The sequence below is a fragment of the Malaclemys terrapin genome, chromosome 5, assembly GCF_027887155.1.
Source record: "Malaclemys terrapin pileata isolate rMalTer1 chromosome 5, rMalTer1.hap1, whole genome shotgun sequence".
NCBI classification, from domain to species: domain Eukaryota; kingdom Metazoa; phylum Chordata; order Testudines; family Emydidae; genus Malaclemys; species Malaclemys terrapin.
Genome location: NC_071509.1, coordinates 101,455,237 through 101,471,051, shown reverse-complemented (window position 1 = coordinate 101,471,051; position 15,815 = coordinate 101,455,237). Strand labels below are relative to the sequence as shown.

The 15,815-nt window shown below is 38.7% G+C and overlaps 1 protein-coding gene across 2 annotated transcripts in view; it reads right to left on the bottom strand.

The window, feature by feature from the left end:
- The window catches only part of LOC128838508 (bifunctional heparan sulfate N-deacetylase/N-sulfotransferase 3), a 110,195-nt gene that overhangs the window by 23,455 nt on the left and 70,925 nt on the right, over positions 1–15,815 (bottom strand). For both annotated transcript variants that reach the window (XM_054030756.1, XM_054030755.1), the window contains exons 7-8: positions 3,368–3,550; positions 572–668 (exon numbers count right to left, since the gene is read on the bottom strand). In XM_054030756.1, coding sequence (XP_053886731.1) covers positions 572–668; positions 3,368–3,550 — 280 coding nt within the window. The remainder of the gene's footprint in view (positions 1–571; positions 669–3,367; positions 3,551–15,815) is intronic.

Genomic DNA, 15,815 nt, shown 5'->3' with positions numbered 1-15,815 from the left:
ACAGTAGGTGGTTGGTGGCATATGAAAGGGAGTAGATAAAAAATGTGCCATTTTCTGATCACAAAGAGAAGCAACTATAAATTTAATGAATAAAGTCTTGCAGACTTACAATTCTACCTGTCCTGTAGGGATTTTCTGACTTGCAGTGTAAATTCCACTGAATAACACTGACTTGCTGTAAACAAGACACACTTTTCCTGTAGGACAGGTTGAAGCTTGGGGGCCATGGGACCGTGTACATGTTTTGAAAAATTACTGTCCTTTTCTCTCTCAGCTTTGATAAAATCCTGTCAATCACTCAGTCACCACTTGATCTGTTTATCAGAGTGTTAATCACATCACTTCTCAGTTAAACCCTATGAAAAATCCAACACTCTCCACTACATCTACATTGTCTGTGTAACATGTTTTTATCACTTACATTATTGTACCTTGGATAATGTCAGAAAATAAAAAGTGCTATCAGATAATTAAGGTTTATACAAAGCTCAGAGTGATTAAAACTAATTCTCTATTGTAATAATTTGAATTTGCATATCACCAGACTCATTAAAATGCAGTAAACTCTCACCAGTTTTCTGGGGTCCTATAACCAGGAATTTTGGTAATCGATCACAGGTTTTTTCTTTAGACCAGATATCTCTGTGCCGCTTGTCATCACAGGGATTCTAAGTAGGACAAAAGCAATATCTGAGAATTTTATTTGTAATTATATTTGTTCAGTTTTTGCCCTACGTACATAAATCTCCAGGAGCTATCGGTCTACAAGAAATCGTAGTAGGAAATGTTATCTGCTCCTTTATTATGGATACCAATATGCTATGTGACAAATTCTGATCTCACTTACAGTGGTGTAAATGGATTTACTCCAGATCTACAATGTAACAGAGAACAGCTGCTCTGAATTCATCTCTGTGTAAAGAGGAACATTCAAGCAACTGTATTAAGAAAAATGTTGTTTTCACTGTGATTTCCTTCTATGTATATATCCATCCAAGTTCAAAACAGACATTGGTTTAACAGACAAATCCATTCCTGGTGCTTGCATTCAGTGGAATTATGTCCAGAGTGAATCTGGTCCATTGTACTTTAGATGTAAGAACCATTCAAAATGAGCAATTTGATCACTTGCATAAAAATGGAATTGTACTTAAATCACTAATGACGTTCTCTAATTGCCAATTCATTCTCTTTTACCCTTATATAACAGCTAAGACCCTAAGACAGGCTGCAGTTTTTAAAATGAATGAGTGGCTGATTACAGCTTTAAAACTTTGTTTTGATCCTCTGCATTCAAATGTAGGTATCCAGAATTTCTGTGCATCTCCAACTGGCATAAAGAGTGTATGCTCAACCTACCACACTCTTCAAAGTAAAAAATATGCAGGTGTTTAATAGCATGCAAAAAGACTTTCATACTAGGGTTCATTTTGCTACCACTTTCATATATGGGCATAAGGTGGAACCTAGTACTGTCACTAAATAAAGGAGAAATCAAAATACTGCTTGTGTACGCAGATCGGTCTTAGTTCTGCTGCTTAGCAATATATACCTGATAAGCCTAAAAGAAGTCTGATTCCCTCCCCCCCTTTTTAAAGAATCTTCTGGATTACACCAGCAAAACTAACAAATATGCTGGTAATATAATTTGTTGTAAAATGAATAGTAACACTGTATGTCCTGGCAGCTACAATTTAGTGCAAATGTTTTAAAGCAGAAGCAAGGAACTTCATATGAATTGTATGCAAACAAACTGCAACACTGTCAGTACTTTTTATTCAAAATTATCTGCAATTTTTTTCAATAAATAATTCTAAATCTGCAGGTCATTCAGGCACAGTACATTGCAAATTTATGAAATTCATGCTCAGTTTGTTACATAAGTCACATGGCATTGTTTTTCTTCTCTGATTAGATGTTTTATTTAACTAAATAACAGCAGTGTGAATTTCAAGCTGTGTATTAAAGTATTAAATTTTAAATTTGACACTCACACTTATTGATTAGGCATGTAATTCAAAATCCGCTATTGGAAAACATTTGAGTGTTCAAGTTTAAATTGTGCCTTTTGAGGATATTTGCTTTAGTAAAGCTTGTCCTTAGGAATATTCTTGCAAAGCCAACCAAAAAGGGGTAGGATCACACTGAAAGTGAATTCATTTGTCAGAATGAATATTCAGAGACAATTTTCTACAATATTTAGGCAGCTTTAGTTTTAATGTGTAAGATTAGTTCAACACTAAAGAAAAATAGTACACTGGAATAATTGAACTGTCACCGATTTTGTGCACAAGCAACTCTGCAATGTTCACTAGTTCCATCAGTTGTTTTTCTGTATCTTCAATGACCGTGGTGTAATGATTAGGTTTTTCACTAAATATGTGTCAGTTCCAGGGTCAGTGCAGACTGCAGCATATGGTAATCACATCCTGATATTTTCAGTTTGCTCACTTTTAAGTAAAAATAATTAAATCAATGGAGTTGATACCATCAATAAATTAGGCCCAGTATTGGTAAATTTCTTCCTTGGCCAGTTCCCACCCTTTTTGTGAATTACTTTTTAATCTATTTCTAGTAGGCCAGTCATACTAGAGCAGGGGTAGGCAACCTATGGCACGCGAGCCAAAGGCAGCACGCGAGCTGATTTTCAGTGGCACTCACACTGGCTGGGTCCTGGACATCGGTCCGGGGTGCTCTGCATTTTAATTAACTTTTAAATGAGGCTTCTTAAACATTTTAAAAACCTTATTTACTTTACATACAACAATAGTTTAGTTATATATTATAGACTTATAGAAAGAGACCTTCTAAAAACGTTAAAATGTATTACTGGCACGCGAAACCTTAAATTAGAGTGAATAAATGAAGACTCAGCACATCACTTCTGAAAGGTTGCCAACCCCTGTACTAGTGTCTAGGCACCAGTGAGCCTTAATCCTCTCTCCAGTTAGTAGGATACACTCCTCTGCTACAGCACATGGCAAGAGATACAATTTCCTTAATGGCAAAAGATCAATTATTTTTAAAAGATGTTTAAGTTGCTTCATTCTTGTTAGTTACAAAATAACCCAAGATATGGGAAGAATTACACAATAAAGTCTTTACTGTATTGTAAATATCAAGTGCAGTCAGCAATAAAATGAGAAACAAATGCCTAACATCTTTAAATTGTCCTCTCTTTTTAGATGCAGATTAAGACAATCTGTTAATGACAGGAGAAAACAATTACCTTAATCTTTAAAATTCAGCAGGTGATTATGAAACTATTAAGTATCACCATTTTGTTTGATGGGAAGTTAAAACAAAATTCTTCACAAACAAATAAGACAAAAATATTCTCTGTTCATCTCTTCTTTTATAATCCTACCTGCCAGAGAGGGTCCTTCTGTTCAGGAAAGAGCTCAAAGTACTTGCGAGCCAGCTGGACTGGAGGCAGAGTTTGCAGTTTCAGGTTGGTCCAGCTCTGAACAAAGTTGGCGAGATTCACAAAGGTATACAACCCCAGGCGATCATTCCCATAGTTGGACAAATGGGTCATGAAGATGCTGATCTTTAAAAATAAAATAAAATGAAGTACATTTCTCTTATTGTGTCACTAGATGGCAGTGGAGCCATAACGAAGTTTGTTTTTGAACACTACTTCCATTTAGAACTGCCAGTGGTTTTGTTCACATAGGAAGAAAGTCTACCACCAGTCTCACTAAACAGAATTTTTCTCCTCAAGTTGACTTACTGAAATCAAAAGGACTATTTATGGAGTAAGGCACTACTCAATGTGAGAATGTGTGCATTCTTTTACCAAATTGTATAATATTCACAGCAGCCTTATTATAGCAGTGCAGATGGGCAAAGGAGCAGCATTGCAAAAATAGCACACACATGTACCTCTTAATGTGAAATATACATGCAGCAGGGGCTAGAAACAAACAAAAAATCTGGATGTTATTTTAAAGGAAGAGGGAGTACTTGGAGAACAAGAGAATATCAGACCTTTAGTGTTATAAATACTGTGATCCAAATATTATTTAAGCTGTACATTATTAACTCATCTTCCCATGTGCCTGTAAAGCACCCTACCATACCAATGGTGTTATATAAAAATAAGAGATTGATAGTTTGGGAAATTGTGAGCTCTTTGAGGGCAAACAGTCTAATTAACTGGCCTAAATTCTCAAAAACAATTATTTGATGTAGTAAATCCTTTGATAATGTCCAACTGCTTATTAGAGATATTTCATCAAACAATAAGCACATAGTCAAATTAGAAATGGGGAAGAGGGGGACATTTTCTTGCAGCAAATCAGAAAATTTTCAAATAATTTTGTATAAAATATTTGCAATGAAAATTTTTGCTTGATTTCCTAAGAGCTGATGAATTTGCTTGTATTTTACTTTCCTAAGGCTTGATCATGCAGCTGTTACTCAGATGAGTATTGTGAGCTGAGGTCATTAGACTCAGTAGTGTTGTCAGAACCCAGAAGGAACAGAAGGTGCTCTAGTCCACAAGATTCCATAGGAATTCCTCATAGGAAGCACCCATAATCTCATAGGATCACATCCTTAGGAGACACCTCTGTGGGATTATCTGAGTAAAGACTACTCATGTGGGTAAGGGGTTACAAGATCAGGCCCATACATAGATTCAGTTCCTCAACTGAGGCCTACAGGAGTTGCACTCATGAATTGGAGGTGCAATATTGGGTGCCCAAATACCATGCTGATGAGCACAGTATAAATATACAGCCATACAAAGGCTAGGGATTACTAGGAGTATTCATATAAAGGCTGCAAAATCAGAACTCAATTTGCAAAATATTTCATTTTCACAATATGAAAAATAGTTGTTCACTGATTCTGCCTTGTGCTCACAGAATAACTTTCAATTCCCTGCCCTTTAGAAGAGTAAAATTCCCACCCATTGTTTTTGAGAAACCAGTGCAAAGACACATTCTACAGCCTTGCTTCTATGAGAAATTTAACAGTATTTCAAAAAGTCTTCTAATCCTGCTTGTAGATTCATTTCTGTTCTATTGACAGTGAAACTTGCAACGAGCCCTCCTTTTAACAAAAGACATTTCCAGGGAATGATTCTAAAACCACTTCAGAAACTAATGTTATTGCTTTGTGTGAAGGAATTCAAATCTTAACGAAACAAAAGGGTAGGGGGAGGGAGATAATTTGAGGTCTACAGTGTAAGAAGCTGACCTTGTATTGTTTTGGTTTCAAAGTATTTTAAAGCATTGGGGCTTTGTCAGACACACAATATTTTTAAAGCTTAGAATTTCTAGTTTTGTAATTCTACCTGAACATTATGCAACATTTGCAATAAGCGAATGCATTGTTTCACAGAACATTTGTTTAATGAGTGTCATTTTGTGACACCTCTTGCCTTGTGACTCAAGCCTGGGGTTTCATTTTGTGCTACTTCAGAAGGATAAGGAGATACACTGAGAGATAATTTATTAGCACACAATTTCCTTTTTAAGCTAGGACAGTAACATTTTGTAATAGATGGCAATATTCCCTTTAGGCAAGGCATAATACATAGTTTTGCCAAATGTGTAACCTTTTCAAATGTCCTTTATTATTTTTAGTTCTGAAAGCATGAGCAGACCAGCAATAGGACTGTTGTGCTCAACAAAGATATAATTGGAATGTTTCCACAAAAATGTTGCTTGCTTTGTTGGCAGCTTCTCTCTTTCCTACACCTGTACTGACCTCTGACATTTATAATGTCAGTTCATCTCCTGGCAATTCCTTACCTGTCACAACTTCAGCACTGCACTGGAAGAAAAAAGGAAGAGAACTTGAAAAGGTTATTAGTTCAGGGAAAATATGTATTATTCTTTCCCTGAAGGGAATATCACTATAATTTTAAGAATGTTATAGAGTGGAGGTTAAAAAAATGGGCTGAATAGATCATAATAAATCATCTTCAATATATGAAGCACTGTCAATGAGGGGGGAAAATGTCAACAGAGATGTCAATTTGAGTTTTGCCGTCATTCTTACACTATAAATACTTTGTGAGTAAATATTTACAACAAAAGAGAGATGATCAAATACCAGTTTAAAACTCAGATAACTAAAACTTTACAGAAAGCCATATTTATTGTTACCAAATACATGACATATACAATATCTTTATATGACAGACAGTGTCTTCTTTACTTCTATAACTAAATCCAACATATTACAAATTACCTGATATTTTCTATCAGAGGGATAGCCGTGTTAGTTTGGACCTGTAAAAAGCAACAAAGAGTCCTGTGGCATCTTATAGACTAACAGATGTATTGGAGCATAAGCTTTGGTGGGTGAATACCCGCTTCGCATGCGTCTGACGAAGTGGGTATTCACCCACGAAAGCTTATGCTCCAATACATCTGTTAGTCTATAAGGTGCCTCAGGACTCTCTGTTGTTGATATTTTGTGTCAGGGAAAATTTAAACAGTAGTTTCCCCCACATTTATAGATATGCTTCAAGTGAGCAGTTATTAAAATCATTGCCAGTCCCACTGCCTGTTGAATAAGGCCCATAAGTAGGGCCCTACCAAATTCACAGCCATGAAAAACGCGTCACAGACCACGAAATCTGGTCTTTTGTGTGCTTTTACCCTATACTATACAGATTTCATGGGGGAGACCAGTGTTTTTCAAATTGTGGGCTCTGATCCAAAAGGGAGTTGCGGGGGGGGGGGGGGAGGGGGGCGACACAGCAATGCCACCCTTACTTCTGTTCTGCCTTCAGAGCTGGGTGGCTGGAGAGTGGCAACTGCTCACTGAGGGCCCAGCTCTGCAGGCAGCAGCGCAGAAATAAGGGTGGCAATACCATACTATGTCATCCTTACATCTGTGCTGCCTTCAGAGCTGGGCTCCCGGTTAGCCACTGGCACTGCCACTCTCTGGCCGCCCAGTTCTGAAGGCTCCGCCACTGCCAGCAGCATCGCAGAAGCACGCATAGCAGTACTGCACCCCCCAACTCTTTTTGGGTCAGGACCCCTATGGTTACAACACTGTGAAATTTCAGATTTAAATAGCTGAAATCATGAAATTTATTATTTTAAAAATCCTCTGACCATGCAATTGACGAAAATGACTGAATTTGGTAGGGCCCTACCCATAAGTATTTGTGAAAATGTAAAATAATGACTCTATCTTGTGCTACATTGAAAATAAAGAAAAATTAGTGACCGAGGGCTCAGGACACCAGTGTATCTGACCTGAGTGCTGCACAGAACTGGAAGTAAGGGGTGGAAATTGCTCCTCTTCTATATTGGGGCTTGCAAAGAGTCAGTGCAGCTCCCTGCACAGGTCAGATCAGCATGTGGGTTGCCTGAGTCTATGTCCATCTACAAAAGGCCTCCGTAGGCCATTGTATAGCTGGAGTGTAGCAGTGTTCCGGCAGCACTCATTTCCCCGGGGAACAAACCTGATCTGCATCATGCACCAGGGGCTTCTAGGAGAGGTGAAGCAGAGTCAGATATGAAAACTCTATACCTGCCAGGGAACTTTCGTCTACATTGGGGGAATTCTCTGAGGGTGATCTACAGCACCTTTGTGGCCACTCAGAGTCACAAACTGGTCCCTGCTCCCCCCTTGCTGAAGTGATGTGCACCAGCCCTTTTGGTAGCTTACATTTCCCTTTACATTGGCTCAGCTGCACAGGCTGGCATGTTGCAGGGCAGAGCCAAGACTCTGCCTATTTCCCATTCCTGCCTTCCCACACACCTGTGCATAAAGGGGAGTAGCTGTCCAGCAAGGTGCTGGGAATGTGGCGAGCCAAGGCAAAGGAGGCTTCTTATGCCCCCTGACTTCTATTCCTGGGCGTGCAGTCTCATGACTGGGCACTGATTATTATTATTTTTCTTGCTTGTTGAGTTTTATTTTGATGATTTTTTTTTCCATTACCACAATGCCCCAAACTCTAGTGTAGCAAGTTTTAACAAAAGGGAATGCTTTCTTTTTCCATCCTAGGTAATAATTACTATGTTGTTAGCAAATATGTTGTCAAATTTATTCTCTCGAAAAGCCACACCACTAATTGGGAAATCTAACTGGAACATATGTGAGTTTTAGGGAGGCTAAATCCAGCAACTCACATAATTTGTGCTATAATCCTGCCCCAATAATCTTGCACCTCTGAGCAATCCCATGAGATATAAATGAAGCTTCATCTATTTCTCCATCTCCTTCTTTAAAGTGAACCAGCTCTGAATGTTTACTCTAACCTGCCTGCATTTTAGTCTGTGTCCTTCAGTGAAAACATCCTATTTTAGTCTATTCTATCAAGCCCTCATATGGTATTTCAGCATTGTCTGTATTTCAGTACAAGCAGGTTCACCCTTCTTAGCCTTTCCTCATAAAGAAACTATCATCTTGGTTGCACTTCACTGCACACTCTCCATGGGATTTAATATCCGTCATAAGGGGACAAACTGAATAGAGACAATCTTTAAAATGATAGTTTGGGACTAAACCTGGCCTCTGGGCAGCAACTCCTTTCTTGCTCCCACCCTGCTCTGAATCACAGTGGCAAAGGTGCCCTCCTCTGTTCTATTTCCACACAGGAGCCCTCTGGGTAGCTGTATAATCAGCTTCTTGTCAGCATCTCCCTTTTCTTTCCTCCACAGAATAAGAGTGGCAAAAGTGCTCTCTCCGTTCTTCTCTCCTTCCAAACCCTCGAGGTAGCTGATCAGAAGTTCCTTTTGGCTTCTGGTTGGTGCTGAAGAAATGAAGGGAAACGGGACAAGCATCCCAAAGATATAGCTTTTGTCTTTTTGAATGCAATTCTGCATTGCTTATTGTGATGGAAATGACTTTGTTACAACAGTTCTTCCCAGCTGGGTGCAACAGCTTGCAGGTTAATAATGATAATTTAGCTTGTGATTGGGTCTCTACTATTAAATGACACATGCAAGAAAAAGATGAACTGAAATGCTCTAATTTATGCACCAAGAACAATATATATGTGACAAATAATTTACATAAAATGAAAACACTAAAAAATATCATGCTTCCAGAGAAAGAGAAACTTTATTTTAAAGTAGAGATTTTAATAAATGTCTATTAATTCAAAACAACATTGTTGTACCTATTAACAATGAGAAAGTGAGGAAATTCTTAGTTGAGTTTCCACAACATTCATACAGGCAGGAGTTTTTTCTGAGAAAAGTAGAGTAGCCCCCTTCCTACATGGCATTCTGCCTTCCATTCAACAAACTTTGGGGACCCCTCAGTGTTGTTTTTAGGGATGTGTGTGTGAGCACTCCCTTATCCTTCTGTGCCCTTTTTTCCCACTTTCTTGCCTCAATCATCCTCTCCCTTCAGAAAGGAGAGGAGACCACACCAAGGAACACTGCAATAGAGGAGAAGTTTACCATGATAAGTAGTGTGGGTCCTGGGGCTTTTCAATTATTGTGGATAACTGATAGGGAGAGAAGGAGAGAGTCTGGCTGGCCTGAGTAGGGATATTGGAGTGGAGTTTGTGCATTTTCCCACTGTGCAAACATCCTCCTCTCAGGTCTGTAAAAAATACCAAACCTCAATCTCAATTTGAGCATATTCAAATTTTGATACAAATATTTTGCATAGGTCTAGATTAGGCCCACTATTCTTCCTGCAATCTGTATGCACAAATAACTCTAATTGACTTCAGTAGGAGTTACTTACACACAGGACTGTTGGATGTGGCTGCAGTTAGTTAAGTAACAATACCACAGGAATAAAGAGCAAGTAAACTGTATAACAAAGTTCTCACTATTTTTACATTTTGGACCTGGGACCAGATTAGCCGTAAGAGAAAAGCTGATAGGTACACATTTCTCCTGGATTAGGCACTGCTGTCATCTTTGAGCAATTTAACTTTAATTGACTCATTTTCTTATTGTTAAACCATTCACTTACATATTTTTGTCACGGGCACAATTTTGCCCTCAAATTCATGTCATATGTTGTGCACCAATATACCAGGGCAGAATTAAGGGTTTATAATTCAATACAGTAAATTCAGCACTTTAAAAAATATGATTGATGATTAATTAGTCTCTCTCTGTTAGGTGCTAGAAGGAGATGCATTACAAGTTTAATATATTGCTGTTATTTTAGCTGCTGAACAAATGTTTACAGGCCACAAGTGTATGTCTAACTCTCAGACCACCTATTTTCCAATTAATTTTGCATTGTGTACACTGTGTTTGCAGTTCAGATATTGTCTCCATATTTCTCGGAAGAGTTCAGTTTCAGATAATCAGAGTCTCTAACAGCTGTTCTTGCTTTATTAGACTCACAAAATGACAGAATAATGAATTAGGTTGCAGTCTACACTTGAATATATATATTTTTAAATTGGTTAAGAAACATTCCTTTTTGAGATGTGTGGCAAAGTTGTACAGCATTGTCTCACAGCTGCCATTGACTTGTCTATTTATAAAGATATAGATACAATTAGTTTAATTTAACTTACACAGTGGAATGTATTTTCTCCACAAAACCTACTAGAATCCTGGAACATTTCTTAAAATAATACAATTACATATCTGGTCTAGTGGATGAAGAACTGGACTGAGTCAGGAAATCTGAGTTTTATATTGAGCTTTATCACATATTACTTCTGTGACCTTGGGTAAGTCACCTCTGTTGCAGTTTCCCAGTTTGGGTCCAAGAAGAATTTCTGTTCCTAAACTCATGGGAGCTCAGAAGTGCTGCCATAAGCATTATTGGAAGCACAAGGAATTCCAAAATGGCAGGAAGGGATGGGGAAGAGGTGAGGCTATTGCCCGGCCTTCCTCCACACCGTTCTGTGGAGCGGGAGTAGCATGTAGAGTAGAATCAACATGCAGAGGGCAGTCTGTGTTCCATAAAGGGGTGTAGTAGGAGGTGTACTGCCCCATGCATGTCAGAGAGCTCTGGAAGGCACCTGCATCTCAATGCTCCTTCTGAGGCAATGTGGGCTGTGCCTAACAGGTACAGTCTAGCTTACAGATATTACACAAAGCAGTTAATGGACTGGAGGAGCTGACCCTGAATGTCTTTACTTTTATATCTGCTTCAGTAGTTCCAAAGTCTAACTATTCACAAGGCCCACATTAAGAAATAGCAGGATCCACTGGCTCTAATAAACATTCTCATTTTCTGTGCTAAAGATGGTAATTTCTCCCTTGTTGCAAGTCAATTAGCTTAATAATAGTTCTACTTACTATAACATGGGAAAGGTGGACAATGAAGGAAAATAATACTTAGAGTTCAGTGCACAGCAAATTATAGTTATTTTAGGGTGAATCAGATGTGCAGCTTAAACCACTGGCAATCTTGCTTCTTGCGTCAGTCGTGCTGTAACCATAGACAGAACACATACGTGCAATGTATTATTTTCAATGTAGGTATGTCTACCACTGCAGTGTTTTCAATGGGGTGCCTTTCCACAGTGCATTTTCCTTCCTCCTTTAGATGCAGAGACATATAATGTCTTTTGATGACGTCATATAAGTGCACGCGTTACACTTTTTTGGGGTGGGGTGTGGGGTGAGGGCAGGGTAGGGTAGGGGTAGGATCTAAAAGGATTTCCCGAGCCATGATTTCCTCAGTAATGACTGTGAGATGACAAACCTCCTGAGTGGTAGCTAGCCACAACAGTTTGAATTACTGTGTAAGAAGTTATTTTACTGTCAATCCTGCCAGATGCAGAATGCTTTCTGGAAAGCACTGAGAACCCTCAACTCTCGCTTACATCAATGAGAAACGAGAACATTCACTACTTTGCTGGACTTTGTCCTTATTGAGCTGTATAGTTTTATATTAAGAACCTTTGGGCCTAATAAATGACTCATATTTTAGAATATTTCTCTCTGCTAGGTTCCCCAGCTGATTTCAGGATTTAGCAAGTAAACCAAATAGCTTCAAAAAGTGAAATAAAATCATCTTGTAATAAATTCCAACCTGTTGATTGGAAATTGATGCAGATGAATACAGCACATTTCAATAAGTTTCATCTGCTGAGGAAATAGCATTTTATTTTTTTAATTTATAATTTATATCTACAGTGAACAGATGTGGAATAGTCTGCCCTCCATGAAGGTCTCACCCGAATCCCTAAGAATTAAAAATTGGCTTCAAACCTGAGCCATGATATTTTATATTACAACCACATTTTTTAATAGCATTAGCTATTATAACTTTGAACATTCTTGTTATCCTGCTAAATCACCAATCTTTGAATCTTGCTAAATGTTATATGAAAACTTATTTCCTTGTATCATTTTTGAATTTTCTACCTTTTAATTTAATTGAATATTCCCTTGTTCTTGTGTCATGAGCCAGGGAAAACAGAACCTTTTGATCTATGTTTCTAGACCATTCATTATTTTATATACTTTTATCTGGTTCCCTTTTATTCATCTCCTTTCTTAGATAAACATCCCAAACTTTTCAATCTCTCTTCAAATTAGATTCTTTCCATGACCATGGTCATTCTTGTCACTGTTCTCTTATCTGCTTCTAATTCTGCAATATCCTTTTTTGAGATAGAGTGACATGTACTGCAAATAGTATTCCAGATTAGGCCATACTACTGCTTATATAATGTAATTATACTATTTTCAGTATTATTCTACAGTCTGTTCCTTAAGCATCCCAATATCTTAAATCATAATGAATATGCACATATGTTCCAGCTCCATTGAAGATAATGACAAAACTCCCATTGACTTCAATAGTGCAAAACTAGACCCATGGTCAAATTATCTGTTTGGAGAATACATTCCACCGCACAGCCTAATGTACAACCTTGCATATGTGTACTAAACACTTAGAAACATCTCTGTTACCATACCCTCTCATTACTGGGATACAAACAGAAGTCCATAATAGATACTTTGGAATCAAATGAATACAAATAAACCATGATCTATTTTACAAATCACTGAGCCACTCCTGGCCACTATGCAGCATGGACGGGGGCTAACACTTAGTTATGTCATGAAATTGAGCAGGGAAGCTGATGGCATCGCAGACCCAGAGACAAATGAGCGTTATGGAATACATTTCTCTACCACTCTGTAGTCACCATCAGACCCTTTATGCAAGCAAGTGCTGCATTGCTCATTGGGGCTCTGCATTAATTTGGGGACTTAACCAGACAACAGTTGCTCTAGGCAGCACAGAAGCCCATATATTTTATTACAGAAAATACAACTCCTCTATAATGTTCTTTATAGGTTCTTATACTGTGCTCATCACTATAGTATTGAACATCTTCCAGTAGTTCATTAAGCAATGTGAATACACATCCCTCATGTGTTTGTTCTCTTATCTTCTCTCGAAGGGGAGAAGTGGACTGTCTTGTTTAGGTTTAGGGATTTTTTTTAAAATATACATGTTGCTACATATTTATGTCAGAGAAGGCAAAGTCAAAAAAATATGTCTTGCAATTGAAACAGAAAATGGAGAGGTCTATGATGGTCCTTAGTTCTTGTGGGAGTTCCACAGTCTCGGACCAGCCTCTGAGAAGTTCTCTTGCACAGACTAACTTTATTCTTATTGTAGAGCGTTCCATTGTGCCAGAGAAGCGAAGTTATTGACCACTGTTTTCATCCCAGAGGTTTAGGTTGTCTTTTAGCTATTCTAAACCCACCTTTGATATATGAGTGTCTTGAAGATAATGACTGAGACCTTGAACTTAAATTGATATTCTATGGGAAGCCAGCACAGAGAGTAAAGGACAGGTTTGATGTGCTCACGGCAGCCTGTATTACTGAGAGGATGTGCTACTGAGTTCTATACCATTTGGAGTTTCCTAAATTCTGAAAGCCTAGATATATCACATTGCTGTAATTCAGCTGAGAAGTGACAAAGGCATGAATAACTGAGACCATGTCATCATCCAATAGGATAGGATGGAGTCTCTTTGCCAATGGGAGATGACAGAAAGCTTTATTTGTACAGGCTGTAATGTGAGAGCTTATTACGAGTAAGGAATCTAGAAGTGCTCATAATCTACAGACTGACTTGACCAACGGTGGGTGTGTACCCTCAAGGAGACTGCACCATGGATTCAAACCCCTCAAAATGCTTTCCTCTGCCTAATCTTTGTCTTGCTTGGGTTCAGCTTCAGCTAGCTTTTCTTCATGCATGAGCTGATCTTGCCCAAGCAGGGGGCCATCTTGGTGGTAGTGGTCTGGTCATATGTGGTGAAGGTAGAATTATGTGTCATTTGCACCTTGCTGGCGTTTGAGTCCAAGTTGTCTGACCAGTTCAGCTAGTGTAGTTGCTTGTAGATGTTGAAAAAGACTGGAGAGAGAATTGATCCTCATGGGACTTTATAAGTGAGGGGTCTAATAGTGGAAATGCAGTTTCCCATTATTACTCATTAGGTGCATCCCTCCAGGAAGGACTTAAATCATTTTAGCTCATTACCCTGGACTCCTGCAATGTCTGTCAGGCAAGACAGAAGTATTGCAGAGTCAACAGTGTTAAATGCTACAGAGAAGTCCAGGAGGAGAAGACTAGGTCTCTGCCCTCCCTCTAGGAACCCCAGGAGATCATCCATCAGTGCCACTGAAGTCCCATGTCCTTGCCTGAATCCTGATTGTGCTAGGTATAGATTGTTAGCTTCAGTTAAATTAGCTTGTAGTTGGCCTTTGGCTAGCTTCTCTGCAAGCTTGCTCAGCAATGGGAGGTTTGACACTGGGTGTTAGTTGGCTAGAACCAATATATTCTGGCTGGGTTTCTTCAGTGTTAGTCAGACTATTGTGTGTTTGAAGGAGGATGGGAAGATTCTTTCTCTGAATGAGACATGATTTATTTTAATCAGGAGTGGCACCTGTGGTTCATGTTCATCTTTCACTAGCCAGGACAGGCATGGGTCAGATTCACAAGTCTTCGGTCAAGACGCCTTTAGGGTTCCAGAATTATTTGATGAGTGGCTGCACTGAACCCTAAGACTGTAGGTGGGCTGTCAGTTGGTGGCTATTAGTGGAGCGGATCTAAGCTGCTTGAGAAGGCTTGCTGAACGTGTGTGATCTTTTCGGCAAAGCAGGATGACAGTTCTTCACAGTACTTGGTGCTCTGTTCTGATGCAAGTTGTAGGCACTCAGGATTGATGAAGTACATTATCACCCTGGATAGCTCCTTGAGCAGGATTTGGCAGCTTCAGTGGAGGCTGATAGGATTGTTCTCTTGGCCTGTAATACAGCCTCTGCATAGGCTTTGAGAATTCATTATGTTTGAGCCTGGAAATCTACATCAGGTGTTCTCTCAATTTAAACTCCTCCACTTACATATACAAACAGTCTTGTCACATGTGCTCCACTTTACTTGGTAATAAAAGCACTGACTATGATGGACATAGGTTAGTAGTATGGATGTATGTCCATAATATCCACAGTGTTTTGTATGTGAGCAAGAGAAAAACAGAAGGAGATAGAGAAACGTTCACATAGATTTATATCAAAGGTGTGTTTGTATGTTCAATTCAGCTTGGCCCTTGGATCTAATTACTCTCAAACTGGCCCACAGCTAGTAATGGTGTCTTCTTGTCATGTTTTATTAGTAAATCCTACAAAAAATGATACTGCTGATGGCAGTATACTATATCTACCTGATAGTTATATATAATTCAGAATCTAAATGCTCACTTTTTTTCATCGTTCACAAGATACCCTTAGGAGATTGGTATCATTTCATTCTTTGAGACACTGAACAGAAACCTGTTCCTACTAATCCAGAATATTCATTTAATACTGCAGACAAAGATGGATGAATCAGGCTTTCATTGAAGGGTCTAACAATTTTATCTGACACAGATACTTAATTGAAAT